Raw genomic sequence first — 19,742 nt, 5'->3', positions numbered from 1 at the left:
GGGGTTGTTGTTTTGTTGTGATTCCAGTTCCATCATTTTCTAAAATTCTTTAAAAAAACAACAACAACATATACACATAATGCAAAATGATGATTATCTGCATGTAATGCTAAAACAGACTGGAGGCATTATTTGTCACAACTCATGCTACTGACTTCATTACTGAACTTCCACGACTGTCTGAGAGTGACGACCATTGCTGCAGTAACTGACAGCGTCTGAGGGGGGCGTAAGAGGAATGCATGGATACACACACTGTCACACATGATAAAGTCCTGACTGTCCCTGATTCTGACCCACGCAAGGGAGCACACAAGCGACTTCCCAAGTGTCCGGTGGGCAAGAGACCAGATTCTCTCTCTCTCTCTCTCTCTCTCTCTCTCTCACACACACACACACACAAACACACACATGCACAGACACACCTGCTCACAAATACATTCTTTTTGCTGAAAAGAAAACAGATCAATGTCACAGTTCAGCCCCCCCCCCCCCCCCCCCCCCACCCTTCTCCTCCACTCCAAGGTAAACTGAAAGCCCAAATCTTTGATCTGCAAGTGTTCTGAATCACATGCTCCTTTCCACACACACACACACACGCACACGCACACACACACACACACACATATTTGTGTATGCATGTGCACACATGCATGTGCACACACACACACACACCCATGCTCACTTCTTCCTGTCTAATGCAAGCAAGCAAACACACACACACACACACACACACACACACACACACACACACACAGACCAGCAGCAGAATCCTCACAAGCCCTCGTCTGACTGGGAAATTCACATATTTGGTGTGTTCAAGCCGGAACCCAGGCAGACAGCAAACGTGAGACCATCCAACACCAAACAGCACACCTCCACCATGTTTTCCAGAGGAGGGAGGCAGAGGACGCTACAGTGAATCCTCCACATGATGCTTTTTGCCTTCTGTCAACTGCAGGCAAGGCTCTGGTGCAGATGGTTAAACACATTCAGTGCGTCATGCCTTACAATCATGGTGCAACATTATCGGTCTTAAAGAGTGATGGCTGCACCCACAGCCACAATATGAGGGTTGTATTGTCTGGGCATATCATCTTCATCGTCTTGGTCCAGTTTTATGAACCTCAGTGATATTCCTATTCACTGAATCCTATATGAAACAAAAATGTTAATCAAAACACCTGCTGACTATGAAAACAGGAATGAAAGACATTTGTGTGCACATGCAAGCATGCACAGACATGCACGCACACACACACACACACACACACACATAAATGTGCAAGCCCACTCACACGCTTATACACAAGTCCCATTCTCTGTCTGTTTGTCTGTTGGTCTGTCTGTCTGTCTGTCACACACACACACACACACACATACATACATATGTATATACATATTCTCCTTCCCATGACACCTCATTCAATACACACCACAATCTCTTTAGACCTTTTTCTTATAATATACTATTCCTCTGATACATAACATGAATACTTTTTTACACTAATATTCACATGCATTCCCTTTCCTTTATCCACTTCTTTACTCCTTTCTGTCTAAAAACACTTATAGTGAATAGACGTTAAACTGAAGATAAAACATACATACACTTGTACGCAAGTCCCATTCTCTGTCTGTCTTACTGTCTGTTTTTTTGTCTGTCTGTCACACACACACACACACACACACACACACACACACACACACACACACACACAGATCCCTCACAAGACCACCACTAAATTTCAACCTTCCTAACAAACCACTTTTTTGCTGAGCGTGTTTGCAAAACCTTCAAATAAGCCTCTTTACCAAGCGGCACGGTATGGCATGGTATGACACAGTATGGCACGGCTATCCTCCTTGTGAGGGGGGACAACACTCTCGGCAAGCTCTGAGAAAGCTTGTGTAAAACCCTGCTTTGCTTTCTTCTGATCAGGGGGAGGGGGAGGGGTGGGGGAAGGGGGGGGTGCGGGGGGGGGGGGACCAGGGAGAGAGAGGGTGAGGTGGGGGTATGGAGGGGGCGGGGGATGAGCCTACTCACCACTACCCTCCACTAGCGGGTCATCATATCTCTGCCTGTCCGCCCACACCCTCCAACCCACACACACACACACACACACACTATATTTACACCTGTATAATGTATCAAGGAGGATTGGTTTCTCGGCTGTCATGAGGCTTGACTTCCACTGGAGTGTTCAGTGGGACAACACTGCTATTTCCTCCCTCCCATCCATCCCCCCTTTCTCTTTCTGCCCAAAATTGATGGTCAGCACACCCACACCCACACACACAAATGCACACACACACACACACACACACACACACACACACATGCACACACACATATACACACATATGCACACACAAACACACACATGCACGTGCGTGCGCGCACACCACACACACACAAACACACACACACTTCTCCTGATTTGGGGGATAGCCAATGGCAGTGGGTAAGGCACGATGGATGGAGGGGAACAGAGAAATAAAGCAAACTGACAGAGCTTGAGTAACTTCCCTGTGTGGTTCAATCAAAACAAAATAAGCGTGCATGGGCTTCTCATTTTTACTCAAAGACAATAGCTGAAATTTTCAAAATGAAATAATAACCTAGTATGAGTACAGAAGAAACATGCATGAAAATAAATAAAATCAGCAAAGTCAAAAGGAAAAGCATCCAATGTCTATTGCGGAACTAGTCGTTGGTAAAATGTCACCACAAGAGAGTATTTCTGAAAATTCCTTCCTTCCTTCAATTCTATTACTTCCATTTTAAGTAAGCTGTGTGTGTGTGTGTGTGTGTGCGCGCGCGCGTGTGATTGCGCGTGCATGCGTGCGTGTGTGTGTGTGTGCAAAACAAATTGAGAAAACAAAAAAGTTCAGCAGGACATTAATGGTGTATCGAAGTATTAAGATGATATTATTTCTATCAAAACTGCTGTAATCATAACCAAGAAAGATCAACACTAATCATCTTCACATCTTTCACTGTGTACATTCCAGGTCTGGATTGTTTTTTTCAAAACACTGACATTGAGTGATTGACCGTTTCATCTGGCATTTACATGTCACAGAAGTGTATATGAATCTATATATAGCTGAAGTATGACAAATTTTGCACCAAGTCATTCATATCAGAAAAGTGAACTGGATAAGATGGGTCAGAGCAACACCTCTTCAGCAGAACTGGACTGAAATACCTTTCCCAATTCAGGTGGAGGAGGAAGAATTTTGTTGAATGTCCCATAACACATACTGGTTATTGTGGACATTTTGTTAGAGTATTATTTTCACATTTGAATGTCACCATTTCCCACATGACTTCACTGGACTAGTTCAACATTTTTTAAAGGTCTAATTAAAGACCTATTCTTGTTATGAGTACTACTGCGATGAGTGAAGCTAAAAGCTATGATCCTCTCAGTTCTGACAGGATCAGGGGTACAGGCTGGGCAAATCTCTCCAGCAGTGATCCAGTTCACTTCTGAAGGAGTTCTATGCAGGTTGATTCCCTTCACACTGCATCCCTGCCCCACACATGCTGTACTGAGACAACAACAAAACAAAACAAAACAAAACAAAAAGTGGCCACACCCTATTGCATTTCACACGTCACTGAACATTTAAGGTGACGCATTCAAAAGGTGTTTGGGTGAAATAATCTTAACAGGTATTTCACCTGCCATCCGTGAAATATTTTAACAGAGCTCAGAACAGGCAAGAAATTTGCAGCCCTTGTTATGACTGAAAGCATAAAAAAAAAAAAAAAAAACCCCCAAAAAACCACTGCCATTTAACACACAGCCGAGGGCATACATCAGAGAGTACAGACAAAGAACTGCTGCACAAGCAAAAATCTGCCTTTCCCCAGGTGTGGGATCTGACACAATGGATGGTGATACTTCTGATTCAGTGATTTATAAACCTGTGGTCAATGAAGAATGAACCTGCCTGAGATATTACATTGTTTTCTCATAGCTTGAGAAAGTTATTTGCTTTAGTATAAATGAAACAAATCAATGAAGTGAATTTTTCTTAATGTCAGTAGTAATTGGCATATTATACATTCTACTCTTGACAGTATGTCTGTCTGTATAATTTTGATCTCATATTCCAAACAGAACTAATTTAAACTTCTCTATCAGTTTTAACCACACAAAAAAGGAGAAAAAAAGAAAAAAAGTCTTAATGAAGTTATACAACCACTTGTGAAGACTAAAGTATGCAATGTATAGTAGAACTAGTCAATCTGGTATTCTGTTAATGTCAATATATATGATTTCACAAAACGTCAAGTAAATATCATTATCATTATCATCTTAAAAGAAAACACATTAATGTAGCTCTGTTAATCAACCTATATCCGCTTAAAAAAAACACTGTGTGCGTGCGTGCGTGCGTGCGTGTGTGTGTGTGTGTGTGTGTGTGTGTGTGTGTGTGTGTATGTGTGTGTGTGTGTGTGCATCTTGCATGGGAGCGTACTTGAAGTAATGCACAGCTGTTTTTCGGGTGTGCTTTTTTTTATTGTGAAGCAGCCAAGTGTACACGTAACCATGCAATCAATACCTTTTTCAGAAACGTACAAGCAAAAGTGGATCAAATTCACTCTCGGCTACAGTGTGTGTGTGTGTGTGTGTGTGTGTGTGTGTGTGTGTGTGTGTGTGCAGGCGTGCATGCTATATGCGTACTCGTATAAACACACACACACACACACACACACACACACACACAAAATGTACACAAATAATAATTTGTGACGAGTTCTTTCATGACTACTTAGCTCCCCCATGCAGAACACACCCGCTTCTTTTTGAAACATAGCATCAATTTCTTCGCTTAAATAAGTAAAAGAATGGTTAAATACCTGTAAAACCAGGTGTAATACACATCAGATAGACCTCTCAAGCCCACCTTCGTTCTGTTATCTGGTTCCCAGCAGACGACGCACCTTTCCCACAACACGCGAGAATTTATGACTGGCTTTGAAACAGGAAGTGACACGTGTCACCATCACCGCCAAAACAAATCCCGCCGCGCCGTTGAATATAGTTCGAATAATTTGCTTAATATTAACTTCTTAGAAACTTATACGTGTCCAGAACATATGAATCTGCATCAGCAATGATAGTTTTTTAACACAACATACAGACCAGGACTATCATTACGGAAAGATATATGGACTGCGCATTAAACTAAGAAAAACGTCGTCTGCATCAGCTAGCGACATGCCAGTGTGCTGATGTTCAAACATAAGATACTTTGAAAACTTTAGACTTGTTACAAATTCATACTCCCATCGGTACCTGGTTATATATCATGCACTAGTTGAATAAAAACAAAGTATTTTTCTAGTTTCAGAGTTAACAGTTAGCAATCCGTTGCCATTCATCGATCGGTACATAGTCTTTAAAACCGAAAGTATCATATTATTATCAGCATCAGCGCTTAGTCAGGCCTTGAGAAGAAAAAAGATATATATACATATGTAATGAAAATTTTATATATATATATATATATATATATATATATATATAATAAATTTACTGATTTTTTTCGCATTTATATCTAACTAAAAGTTTAGTATGCTCTGTACTTTTATTTAACTTTTTCATGTGACACAATGATAACAGAATACGCGACAAACCATGCATTTGCTTTCATATTCATTACAAAAAGATCAAACTTTGAAAATGTATGTACGAACTTATGACATGGAAGGCTGCACCGTTGCCTCCAGATCAAACCTGTACAAAAAGCCTAGCTGTCACGATATAAAAAAAAAAAAAAAAAAAAAAAAAAAAGTAAAGTGGCTGATTCAGATCTGATCGTTCTTCAGCACTGAGACTTTTCTGATCTAAAAAATATTTTGGATCAATGACTCTCGGACATCTACAAGGGCTCGCGTGTGCACAGATGGACAGGGCGGTGAGCAGGGGAAAGAGCGACCCCTGAGCTGGGGCAGGGGGAGTTAATTGTCTTCAGATTTGGGTCAAGGCAGGCTCTCCTTTCGCGAAGGTCAAGGTCAAGGTTAATAGTCCTCAATCAGGCGTAATTGGGGTCAGGGGGAGTTAATAGTTCTCAGTTAGGCTTGATTGGGGTCAGGGGGAGTTAATAGTCCTCAATCAGGCTTGACTGAGGTCAAGGGGAGTTAATAGTCCTCAATCAGGCTTGATTGAGGTCAAGGGGAGTTAATAGTCCTCAATCAGGCTTAATAGGGGTCAGGGAGAGTTAATAGTCCTCAGTCAGGGTTTAATTGGGGTCAGGGGGAGTTAACAGTCCTCAGTCAGGCTTAATTGGGGTCGGGGGGGAGGAGTAATAGTCCTCGGTCAGGCTTAATAGGGATCAGGGAGAGTTAATACCTAGTCGTCAAGCTTTGGGGTCAGGGGGAGTTAAAAGTCTTCATGATGGGGGTTTCAGTATGAGAGTTAATTAATTGTCCTCGGGCTTACTTGAGGTCAAAGAGAGTTAATAACAGTCCTCAGGCTTGGGGTTTCAGTATGAGTGTTAATTGTCCTCATACTGACTCAGTGGGGTCAGGGATCAAGAATTAACTGTCAGTACCCAGGCTTGGGTTCAAGGATCGAGATTTAAAAGTCCGCAGGATTTTGATACCATTGGAGACCATAATTCCTTTACAGGCTCCCCGTCAGTGCGCGAGAACAGAATGTTGTGTTCTCACGGCAGCAATGTAGAGTCAAGAAGAATCGTCGTCCTCAACAAGGCTGGAATCAGCTGAAATTAATCATAACTTGAGGTGATGTCCGTTATACCTCCAAAACTGCATTGAGAGATGAAACTTTAAGATGGAGCTCAGTATGTGAATAGTAGGCCGGGGCGGGGGGGTGGGAGGGAGGGGTGCGGAGGGGCGGTGGGGGTGGGGGGGGGGGATTACGCTGTTGATGAAGCGCATTCTAACGTACGTTTTGTGACTGAACATCATTGCAGCAAAACAAGAAACAAACACATGATCAAATAAACTCGTTCCACTGACTGACTGATGAGTTTAGATCAAATTCTTCAGCGATTTGTTCCTCCCAATAGACGGATGGGATTGCTGCTGATGCCACGTGACAGGCGGGTTGTTAATTACCGATATAAACCTTAGTTCTTCCAATTTGAAACTTTGGGATTATTCGGCATATTCCATATTTTTCATTTGAGCCACCAAATTAACATTCGTGTAAATACACTGTGTATTGTTATAAATAGTGAGAACAAAACATTTCTCAGCGACATAATAATGATAATAATAATAATAATAATAATAATAATAATAATAATAATGGATACTTATATAGCACACTATCCAGAAATCTGCTCTAGGTGCTTTACAAAAACGCATTTGTTAACATAAAACATTATATCTATGTTACATACACACACCAAAATGTGACCACACACACACACACACACACACACACACACACACACACACACACACTGCATACATACATTTTAACATACATGTGTATCTAGCAGCTACCCTAACACATACGCACACAGGCAGGCACAAACTTACATAAACACACGCACACACAATACACATTCATATACATGCATGTAGTTATGTACACATACATATGTATACACACATAGTCAAGCACACGTAACGAAAAGGAAGTGGACCTGCCACAATTGAACTTATTGCTGAGGGAGAAGGTGAGTTTTGAGACGAGATTTAAAAGATGCGAGGGAATCAGAATGACGGAGGTTATCAGGGAGCTTGTTCCACGTCTTTGGCGATTGAAAAGAAAATGATCTGTGTCCATAGGTCTTACTTCTGACGGGAGGTATCCTGAGAAGTCGAGTATGAGAGGAAGAACGGAGCTGGCGAGATGTACGAGGGAAGATCAGTGTACACTAGAAAGCAAACGCCAGCTGTTTCATTGACGTGATACAGCCGAAGTGCTCTTGAAATTATATAATTATTAATATTTTCTTGCTCTGGCTGCCAGCTGCATTGAAGAGCAGCAGTTCCAGTCGAGCACGCAGCACATGGTCAACACATGTAGTACTGGTTAAGAAATCTTCAAGCTATATCAGGGTCATTGTTTTGTATCTCGATCCTTGCTGACATACTGCGTGTGTATGTGTGTGTGTGTGTGTGTGTGTGTGTGTGTGTGTGTGTGTGTTTGTGTGCGGCCGTGCGCGTGTGTGTGTTAGACTGAGAGAGTGAGGGAGAAAGAGAGAGGTGTGGTTCATTCACTGTGTGTGTGTGTGTGTGTGTGTGTGTGTGTGTGTGTGTGTGTGTGTGTGTGTGTGAAATATGTTTAATAATAGTCAATATACATTGCACGTTAATGATTATTTCTTTTTTTGTGCAGATACGATGTGCACACTTCATGCTTTTACTTTTAGACCTTTGCCTGAGTGCCTGTCCCACTTTTTCCTTCCTTTCCCTTTCTCCCCCCAATTAATTATGTTTAAAAATACCTGCTTTTCAGTCTGGTGATCCTGTTTAAAGCAGCAAGGTATACGGAACACAATTTTCTCGAGAAAACCTGAAAAAGCGTTTTACAGAGAAAAAGTATTAATATATAGGCTATTTGTCTTTGGCGATGAAAAGGATATAGGCCCACATATACGTACGTGTCACACTTACAATGCCACTGACATGAGATCCGGCCTCTCTCTGTCTCTGTCTCTGTCTGTCTCTCTGTCTGTCCCTCTCTCTCTCTGTCTCTTTGTATCTGTCTCTGTCTCTCTCTGTGTCTCTGTCTGTATCTCTGTCTGTCCCTCTCTCTCTGTCTGTATCTCTGTCTGTCCCTCTCTCTCTGTCTGTCCCTCTCTCTCTGTCTCTTTGCATCTGTCTCTGTCTCTCTCTATGTCTCTGTCTGTCTCTCTGTCTCTGTCTGTCTCTCTGTCTCTGTCTGTCTCTCTGTCTGTCCCTATCTCTCTGTCTCTTTGCATCTGTCTCTGTCTCTCTCTATGTCTCTGTCTGTCTCTCTGTCTCTGTCTGTCTCTCTGTCTGTCCCTCTCTCTCTGTCTCTTTGTATCTGTCTCTGTCTCTATCTATGTCTCTGTCTGTCTCTCTGTCTCTGTCTGTCTCTCTGTCTGTCCCTCTCTCTCTGTCTCTTTGTATCTGTCTCTGTTTCTCTCTATCCGTGTCTCTGTCTGTCCCTCTCTCTCTGTCTGTCTCTGTCTCTCTGTCTGTCCCTCTCTCTCTGTCTCTTTGCATCTGTCTCTGTCTCTCTCTATCTATGTCTCTGTCTGTCTCTCTGTCTGTCCCTCTCTCTGTGTCTCTTTGTATCTGTCTCTGTTTCTCTATATATGTCTCTGTCTCTGTCTGTCTCTCTGTCCCTCTCTCTCTGTCTCTTTGCATCTGTCTCTGTCTCTCTCTCTCTATGTCTCTGTCTGTCTCTCTGTCTCTGTCTGTCTCTCTGTCTCTTTATATCTGTCTCTGTTTCTCTATATATGTCTCTGTCTGTCTCTCTGTCTCTGTCTGTCTCTCTGTCCCTCTCTCTCTGTCTCTTTGCATCTGTCTCTGTCTCTCTCTGTCTGTCTCTCTGTCTGTCTCTCTGTCTGTCCCTCTCTCTGTGTCTCTTTGTATCTGTCTCTGTCTCTGTTTCCTGTCCTGTCTCTCTGTCTGTCCCTCTCTCTGTGTCTCTTTGTATCTGTCTCTGTCTCTGTTTCTCTCTATCTGTCTGTCCCTCGGCTCTCTCTGTCCCTCTCTGTCCCTGTCTGTCTGTCTCTCTTTCTATCTGTCTGTCTGTCTCTCTCTGTCTCTGTCTGTCCCTCTCTCTCTGTCTCTCTGTCTGTCTGTCTCTGTCTCTCTGTCTGTCCCTCTCTCTCTGTGTCTCTGTCTCTGCCCCTGCCTCTCTCTCTCTCTCGATCTTGGCTCCAAGGGCCACATTTAGCCTTCCGCTTTGACAATACCAAAAACCTGAAACCCTCAAGCCGCTGATAACTCAGGAGAGACGGGGGAAAGCCCACGTAGGCTACATCTGTAGCAGGAAGACGTGTGTGTGTGTGTGTGTGTGTGTGTGTGTGTGTGTATGTGTGTGTGTGTGTGTATGTGTGTGTGTGTGTGTGTGTGTGTGTGTGTATGTGTGTGTGTATGTGTGTGTGTGTGTATGTGTGTGTAGGAGAGAGAGAGAGAGAGAGAGGAGAGAGAGAGAGAGAGAGAGAGAGAGAGTGTATGTGTGTGTGTGTGTGTGTGTGTGTGTGTGTGTGTGTGTGTGTGTGTTTGTTTGTGAACGTACACCTCAGTAAAGGAAGAAGACGTGTACGCGCGCGCGCGCGTGCGTGTGTGTGTGTGTGTGTGTGTCGGTGTGCATGTGTGTGTGTGTGATCGTATAGGGGGGAGAGAGAGAGAGGGTGTGTGTGTGTGTGCGTGGGTTTACATCTCAACGGTCAGAATTGGAGGAAGATATGTTCGTGTGTGTCAGTGTGTGTGTGTGTGTGTGTGAGTGTGTGTGTGTGTGTGTGTGTGTGTGTGTGTGTGTGTGTGTGTGTGTGTGTGTGTGTGTGTGTGTGTATGTGTGTGTGTGTGTGTGTGTGTCCCCTCCCCCCTCCAACCCTACCCCCCTTTTAAGATTCTTGGTTGTTGTTTTGTTGTTGTTGCTTTCTTTTTTTTTCAGCTTTGCAATGCCGTTCCTTCTGTGCTTTCGTTGCTGATTACAGTTGCACGATATCGGTCTACTTCAGCCAGTCACAGACAAGACGGATGCAGTTTCGTTTGTCACGTGTTGAAACTTAAATGTAGAATGACTCCGGCTTACCTTTTTTCTTTCTTCTTTCTTTCTTCTTTCTTTCTTTTATCTTACGTACCCGGAACAACGTCTTCGCCCACCCCTTTGTGATGATACAGGCTCAGTGCTGTAGAGTAACTTCCGGGTCACAACTGACCGGTGTAATGATCTATAATCACTCCCATCCCGAACTCAGTCCCCGAGGGGTAGGTCGTTATGGGCATGTGCCTAAACGCGCACCCCGGGGGAGTGAATCCAGACCGACACCAGCCCCCCGCCCCCCCCCCCCCCCCCCGCCCCACTCCCCCCAGTCCATAATCACCGCCACCCCCACCCACCCCTTCCTCAAAAATCAATCTCAAATCAGTTGTCTAAAACGACGATACACACCATTTCAAACACATTGCAACCAAATTTAAGGGGGGGGAGGGGGGGGCGGGGGGGGGGGGGAGTGATTCTGGGCCCGAGCCAGAATCCCTCCCCTCCCCCCCCCCCCCCCCTCTCCGCCTCTTGTTCCCAAAACCACTCCCGTGGAGTCACTTTTAGACACGGTCAAAAAACACCCCGTGGGGTAAACATAGGCACGTGCCTACTTCCACCTCCCTGTCCAATAGTGGGAGTGTGCCTTTACTTACCCGCCGGGGAGTTCATTCACATACAATCGTGGTGAGCCAGAATCACTGGCCTTATGCCCGTTTAACCCCCCCCTCCCCCCACATCACACACACACACACCGTACCCCCCTCCCCCTTAGCTTCCAATTCTTGTATTACGAAATTGAGAAAGTGAGAGAAGAGAAGCAACCCAGTGTTCAGATCTCAGTAGGTCAAAACGGGCATAGGGCCAGAATCACTACCCACTCTAACCCGACCCCGACCGCCCCCCCCCCTCCCCCCACACCCCCCTAACCCCCCCTGCCCCCCAGCCTCTTCTCTGCTGAGAACTGAACATTGGGTTGCTTCACTTCTCTGATTTTCGTAATACAAGAATTGGAGACCAAGGGGATGTTGGGGGTGTGGGCAGGGCGGGGGTGGGGGGTGGGTTAAAACGGGCATAGGTGTAGAATCACTCCCCCAACCCCCTATCTCATGTAACTTGATATATTTTGGTAACAGAAGGATTGGAGCCTAAGGGGGAGGTGGGGGCTGGGGTTCAAACGGACATAGGGCCAGAATCACAATTATCAAGTCCAGAAAAAAAAGACCCTCTATCCCCTCCCACCCCCAACTCCAACTCTCCTCTTCCCCCCTCCGCCCCCCCCCCCTCTGCACCCCCTCCTTCCCAGTCCCCCCCCAAAAAATTTCAAGGCTTGTGTGTGTGTGTGTGTGTGTGTGTGTGCGTTACTCTGTGTGTGTGCGTTACTCTGTGTGTGTGTGTGTGTGTCCCATGGGTGTGTCCGTGTTATGTAGTGTGTGTGTGTCAGTGTGTTTGTGTGTGTGTGTGTGCGCCGCGCGCGAGTGTGTGTGTATGTGCATGCTTGCGTATGTGCATGTGCGTGTGTATATTTGTTTTTGCGTGCGTGCGTGTGTGTGTGTGTGTGGGGGGGGGGGTTGTTCTTCGATTTAAAGTCTGTTCACTAAGAGTGATATTAGACGAAAATCGTCATCATCGTCGTCATCATCATCATAATTATGACTAAAAAAATTGTTCATCATTAAATCTTGTTTCTATTGCAGATGATGGACTGAAATTCTATAATCGAGCATGTGTGTGAGCTCGGAAAAAAGGTGGTGTGAAGTAGGTGGGTGTATGATGTGTGCGTGTGTGTGTGTGTGTGTGTGTGTGTGTGTGTGTGTGTGTGTGTGTGTGTGTGAGATGACAATGACAGTAACAAATGACAGAAACTTTATTTCCCAACAACAGTTGAATGTCACAGAGAGGAAGGCCGTTCAACAAACAGCATGGGAGTCCCGGGCTGTTGAAGGGAGAATACCCCCGTGGCCTTCGTTTTCCTCGGTAAGGTCACGGGTTGTCGGACGTGATCGTTGCAGGTTGTCGGTCGGCCGGCCTCAAGCTCTTTATCTAGCCCTGTTAATTAATTACGTGACAAATTGTTTGGTTCATCAATTTGAACTAAACGTTTGTTTGTTCGAATGTTAACTTCTTCGAAAGATATACGGTATTGAGAGAGAGAGAGACTGACAGACACTCGGACAGAAACAGAGAGATCGTTAAAAGCTGATTTAAAAAAAAAAAAAAAAAAAAAAAAATATATATATATATATATATATATATATATATATAGAGAGAGAGAGAGAGAGAGAGAGAGAGAGAGAGAGAGACGCTTGGCTCGAGACTGAACTAACGATGACAAGCACGGAAGCAAGACGACTTCCCAAAAGTGCCATCACACATCTGACCACTAACACTGAGCTGATAAATTGATTACTCCGTTCAGGTGATAACACCGTTTCAATCATTTAAAATCATTTTATTTAGCTGTATCTCGATTATAAATAAATAAATACACACACACACACACACACACACACACACACACAGAGGGAGGGGGGCTAGGGGCGGGGGAGATGTTATCATCGCCTCAGACAACATGTTGCCGGTTTCTCCTGACCTGCGCAGAACAGTGTATTTTATCGAAACTGAGACAGTAAGCTCAGCGCAGCTGTGCAAGTCCGCACTTCAAACAATTGTATAGGCTGCCACCTCTCTCTCTCTCTCTCTCTCACACACACACACACACGTTCATATAGTGTACGTACTGTAATAACATGTCAATCTATCAAGACTTTATGTATGTTGGATCAATCAGAACTGAGCCTAGAAAGACAGGTGGGCTAACTGTCAGAGTGATTGAAAGAACGGCAAATCGACTGATCAGTGTATTTTGCCCGGCGTCAGTGTGGTGAAGTCATCAAAACACCCAATAAATGGAGATTTGAACTACCTCAAAAATGTTCCCCACTGAACGCGTGGAAAACGAAGACATGTTGCTGAGGTGGATGATTAGAAACTCTAGGGAGAGCTGGACAGTACAAGGTCTTTACAGAAGAAGCCCTCCCTCAGTCAAATGTTTCGGCCCCTAACTCCTTACACTCTAAGGGGGGCCGGGCCGCACCCAGGTCATGACTCCTGGATGCCCTTGTATTGCCGACTTTTCTTCTTTTTTTTCTTTCTTTCTTTTTTTCCCCTGGTGCTCAGCAGGCTTGAACCCGCGCCTCCATGGTGGTCGCCACTTCAGAACTGATTCACCTTTTCTGGCAGACGTTTTAACCACTGAGCCATCGAACGCCTAGTTTGAGTAGGGAAAATTTAATCCTTATGAAGTTTACTTTCATTCCTCCTCGACCAGATCCAGCTGGATCTCTTTTCTGCTGCTTCTGCCATTGCCTTGAGAGCCCGTGTCCTCTCTCTGCCAGAAATCGACAGCTGTTTCATGAGGCTGTTGCAGGCAGATGCGCCCACAAACCCTCTTGCACCAATATCTATGGCGAGGACTTTGGCTTGGAAGCCAGATTTTCTCTCAGGCTGCTGGCAAGACTAGCATACTTCTCGGTCTTGTTGATGTGGGCTTCCTCCATTCTGCTTTCGTATGGCACAGTGAGCTCAATCAGAAACGCTTGTTTCGTTGCCTTGGAGTGGAGTACCATGTCAGGTCTCATACCGCTCTTGCTGATGATTTCCGGGTGTATACCGGCAGGTAAACCTAGCCAGGGACCCTTGTCAAAGGTTGAAATGAAAGGAAAGATTTCACGAACAATATTTTGAAAAAAGTGGATTCAGTTTTGAGACACCGGAATAAAGAGAACAGCAAATTAAGTGACCAGCTCGATAGAAAGACGATGACCATCAAAGGGAGAGACTGACTCTTTGTTCCATGAATGTGCACAAATTGGATAGAACTTATATGACATATACTTATGGTTTAGATATATGTAATTTACATTTTCATTTACTATTTATCATCATCATCATCGTTGTTGTCATCATTATTATGTTTTATTCATTGATTATTTTTTTATCAATTTCATTATTTTCATTTATCTATTCTTCATTTTTTTCTATAGTAAACTCATTATTATTGATTTTTATTATTTTCATTCTTTTTCAGTTTATTACTATTACTATCATCATTATCTCTTCTTTTTTATATATATATTTTTTTTTTATTGCCACACTTCACCATGTTGACAACTCGTCTGTAGTAACACTGCTATCGACGTCAAACGTAGGTGATGACGTATTTACAGGCAAACGTTACAGACAAGACGCTCTCCTGACGATGCCCTGGGCGAAATTTGAGAGTGAAGAAAAATATGAGGACAATCATTTTCTTTGGGGTCTGTCTGTCTGTCTCTCTCCATACACACACACACATATGTGTGTGTGTGTGTGTGTGTGTATATATATATATATATATATATATATATATATATATATATATATAATCACAGATTTTTACCAGTGACACCCCTTTTGTTGCTGTGGGTTCGGTAACGTACAGGCATGTTGCACACAGCACCTCCAGTGTTTATCGTCTCATCCGAAGGACTAGTACCCATACCACCACTCAAGGTGCAGTGGAGGGGGCGGGGTGGAATGATCCCGGTCCAAACATTTGTAAGAATATTGCTTGCAGATAATTTTGTGTGGATCTATGTGCGAGTGTATGTGTACGTATTTATGTGCTATCCGTCATGCTGCACTGATGGGATTTTTAGTGAGAAAGGGCGTGAAACAAACCGATGATGATGATGGTGACGATGCTGATGATGGCGACGACATTGATAATGATGATTATCACCATTACTACAGCTCCAGGTGGTCAATTTTTTTGTGTGTGTGTATTTATTTATTTTATTTTATTTTATTTTATTTTTGCTTCCCCATCATCAGCACCATTTCAGTGGCATTACTCTCACGCCGCTCATTTAGATTCCTCCATACACGGCCACACCCGGGTTCGTCCGTCACAGTTCCAGCGTCGGCAGTCCGCAAGGAACCATCGATGTTAGGTCGCCAGGAGGCCACACACTAGAGGAGACCCTGCACTGCTGCTGAGTCACTTTGGTGGTGTTCAGTGGTGCCTGTTCTGATTTAACGTATTCAGGACACCACCTACTAAGCCCCCTACTAACGACAATAATGGCTTAGTCGCGGAGCCAGACTGAGTGAGCGTCCTTCCCAGAGTGGAGACCGCCACCACGTCCCTCAAACAACAGCCCCCCATGAATCTGCTGACACTGAAGGCATTGACAGGACTCACCCCAAGCACGGAAGTGGAGGGGTAGTGAGAAAGGGCGTGAAACAAACCGACGATGATGGCGGCGACACTGATAATGATGATCATCATCATTACTACAGCTCCAGGTGGTCATAATTATAGTTGATGTAGCCAAGCGCTCAGCTGGCTGCTAACCGTAGTTCATCTGACAGCACATGCCGTAAAGCGGATGACAGTTTCACTGCAGTGACGGTGTCCAACCAGTGACCTGTACAGGTGACCGTGGCGTAACGTTATTCAAATACGAATTTGAATTGAATGCGGTTGGCGTCCGCCGGTCACTTTAACCTGGCTAATGCCACTTTGATTGCAGAGGTAGGGTATTGTTGCTAACAATCTTGCCGTCATTCAAAAATTTGCTTTGTTACATGTTACCAGCTGAATTATCTCCCTTTACCTGCTCAATAGCCTGTTGGCGTCTGCCTGTCCCTTTCAGAGGCACAGCTGTAGAATACACATCTAGCGTGCCGCACACACACTCTGCTGCCTAGCATTCCACTGCACTGTCTTCTCATCTTGTCATCATCTTCTCCTTAACTAATACTGTAAAATAAAACAACAGAAAACTCTCTGTGACTGGCCCCTATAATTATGTCCTTGGCCTCAGTGTGCGGAACTTTTGTTATCATTTCACCTTCATACTCTTTAATTCAGTAATAATCTAAATTCTTTTGTACCGTCCCCTTTTATATACCACTCGGGTTAACATGGCTACATTAATACTGTTATCATGCTGCTGCTTTTTTGTTGGGTTTTTTTTTCTTTTTTTGTTTTGTTTATTGTTGTTGTTTTGTTGTTTTTTTTGGTGTTTTTTTTTCTCAAATCTTCCTTCTGAAAATCGCTAGCACACACACACACACACACACACACACGTACACATACGCACACACACCAGTCAAACACACACACAACACGCAAAAACTGACATCTTCATGCAGTACATATTAATCTAATTTGTTCCGTTTCTCCACATTCGGTCGAGGTATATACAGTAATATATATATAAATATATAAAACAAACAAAAGTTATATCTACTCATCTAAACGGTCACAAACAACAATAAAGACACCAAAAAAAGAAGAAAAGTGAAAGGTGAAGGTCGAGGTGGAAGGTCAAGGTTGATCGTAGGTCAAGCCTAGCTGCTGTTGTACTTGCTCCAGAATGTACATGATGGTCTCCGTGTCGATGTGTGGTATCACCGGACATTCGGTCAGGCCTGCCGGACACATAACAATAATAGCAAAAATGATAACAACAGCAACTACAATATTGATAATACTCGTTACTATTATTATGGTTTGTAGTAGCAGCCGTAGTACTAGTAGTAGCATCAGAAGCAGCTGTAGTAGTACTAGCAGTAGTAGTATAAATAATAATAATAATAATAGTAACAGTCATCATCATTGTGTGAATTGAGAGAGCACCTAATCTGGAAAAAGACGCTTTTCAGGAATGGGTAAACACACACACACACACAATTTGCTGCATTGATAAAAAAAAAATCCTTTGACACAAATTGATGGTACATCAACATCCAAAACTCTCTCTCTCTCTCTCTCTCTCTCACACACACACACACAATTTTGCTACACTTGATAAAAAAAAATCCTTTGACACAAAGTGACGGTACATCAACATCTTAAACTCTCTCTCTCACAGAGAGAGATTCAAGATTCAAGATTCAAATGGTTTAATGACTTAAGCAACATGCTCATATCACCGTGGAAAACACGCTCCCCCCCTCTCCCACCCCTTCGAACGTTCCCTCCCTCCTACACTTTTCACAACATTCTATTGCTTTTCATAGGGAAGACAAAACAATATCTAACGGTATGTATACGCACAATCATCGTAGACTACTGCTGAGGTTGATATCTAAGTAACCCGAGGCCATCGACCCGATTACGTAGTCACAGAGAGAGAGAGAGAGAGAGAGAGAGAGAATATTCAAATAACATTTGTCAATTTAACTATCTTCACAATCGATTAACATACATTTCCACCAACGAATCAATTAAACAGTGGCAACATAAATCGAATGGCATTTTGCATGCTAAGAATTGGTTTTCGAAATGAAGCTTTGTATGTGAGATCATTTACGCTGAGTCCCTTCGCAGTCTTAAGCTATGGTAAATAAATTTTGCTAAGCTGTTTGAATGTTGCACATCACACAAAAACGCCATGGGATGTATTTTAAGTTTCTTCACATTTTCTTTTGTAAAATATTTCTGTCTTAAATCATCGGTTGCTGTGCACATCGACAGAAAATGCGTTTCATCTTCCAATCGGCATTTACACAAAGGACACGATAAATCTACCCCATAGTCAGAAGAAAAGCGTAATTTATGTGTTTTTATGTCAGATATGCCAAGCCTGAATCGAATGAATGTGTCTCGAAGTTTAATATTTTTGATACTTTCGAAGTAAGGTTCTAAAGATAATTCAGTTTTGAACAATCTGTACACAGAATATCTTTCACGTTCCTTGATTCTTTCATTCCACCCTTGAAACCAGCAGTCAGATATACGTTCTTTATATTCTCGTAAAAACCAGTTAGAGAGAGAGAGAGAGACAGAGAGAGAGAGAGAGAGAGAGAGGGAGAGAGAGAGCGATAGCTGTCCGTGAATGCCGTCTTTTTCTTACCATTCAACAAACTGAGTGTATCGCTGAGATCGAGTTTGTATCATTAGCGTTAACAAGTTCCCCAAGTCTATGGATTCAATGGAAGACTTCATGCTGCGGAAATTTCTGAACTTCCTGCTAAGACCTTATTATGTTTGCCGGCTTAGCATTGAGAATGTCCCCAAGTCTTCACTAACTGCACAGACTTATGACAACAGCGTTAACTCTCTCCATACGAACGGCGAAAGAGACGACGTTAACAGCGTTTCATCCGAATTACCATCATCAAAATATTGCAAGCGGAACGCTCTTATACTGAAGAGGTGAATGTTGACAAAGAATACCACAGTTCTGACGACGGAAGCTAAAGGTTGGGTCATTCAGACACCCACTGGACATCCGAGGGGTCTGTGTAGAGGAGAAGAGAGGACTGGCCGTACTGAGTGAGTTAAGAATCTTCCTAAGTCTACGGAATTAACGTGGATTTAGGACAATTAAATAAGTAGATTTAAAAAAAATAATAATAATAAGATTAACTGTTTATATTATAAGGATTTTAATGTTACTGTGATAGTGATTTTAATTTTCTGAATTAATTTTGACTTTGAGCTGAGATGTTTAATTTTACTTTCAAGATGCTGATCTTAGAGATGATGTAATTGATGTTTGTTTTTGTTTTTGTTGTCGTTTTTTATGACTTAAATGAATGTTTATATGCCTGTAATTGATGTTCTTATGCTATGTATGTTTAAAATTTGTTTTGTATGTTTTACAGATTTGCATTAATTTATATTGATTTTACCACCATATTTATCTGATACTTTGTGCATGTGAATATGCAATACGTGTGCATGTGTGCTTGCATTCGGGGGTGTGTGTGCGTGTTTTAAATGATGGAAAGCTATCGGACTTGCTTTGCTATGCGTTGAGTGTTATTTTGTTATGAATATGTTGTATGCATTATATTTTACCGTTTTTCGTATAATTTGTATGTATCACAGACTTTTCACTACACTCAATTTCTCTACGAGATAATAAAGGTAATCTGATACAGAATCTGATTCTGACTGCCCAACTTAGCGCATTGCAAAGTTCGTCTGTGCAGTCATAACTCCGTCCTGGTTTCAAAATAGTCTCCCTTTACATGGTGGAGTGAGTCGGTGTCGAAGGGAGG

General features: G+C 43.1%; 2 protein-coding genes across 5 annotated transcripts in view; both read right to left on the bottom strand.

The window, feature by feature from the left end:
* Positions 1 to 4,985, bottom strand: part of LOC143300969 (UDP-N-acetylhexosamine pyrophosphorylase-like) — a 53,257-nt gene extending 48,272 nt beyond the window's left edge. Inside the window, exon 1 of one of the 2 annotated variants that reach the window (XM_076614926.1) lies at positions 4,924 to 4,985. The gene's annotated coding sequence lies outside the window, so the exon portion shown is untranslated. Of the gene's footprint in view, positions 1 to 4,876 lie in introns of both variants that reach the window. The other variant, XM_076614924.1, reaches the window with a different exon arrangement.
* Positions 4,986 to 16,874: 11,889 nt separating this feature from the next.
* LOC143300970 (trans-1,2-dihydrobenzene-1,2-diol dehydrogenase-like) overlaps positions 16,875 to 19,742 on the bottom strand; it is a 48,111-nt gene continuing 45,243 nt past the window's right edge. For all 3 annotated transcript variants that reach the window (XM_076614929.1, XM_076614927.1, XM_076614928.1), the window contains one exon: positions 16,875 to 17,162. In XM_076614929.1, coding sequence (XP_076471044.1) covers positions 17,059 to 17,162 — 104 coding nt within the window. In that variant the 3' untranslated portion in view covers positions 16,875 to 17,058. The remainder of the gene's footprint in view (positions 17,163 to 19,742) is intronic.

This window comes from Babylonia areolata, chromosome 27 (genome assembly GCF_041734735.1).
Source record: "Babylonia areolata isolate BAREFJ2019XMU chromosome 27, ASM4173473v1, whole genome shotgun sequence".
Classification (NCBI taxonomy): Eukaryota; Metazoa; Mollusca; class Gastropoda; order Neogastropoda; family Buccinidae; genus Babylonia; species Babylonia areolata.
This window is presented reverse-complemented; position numbering and strand designations above follow the sequence as displayed.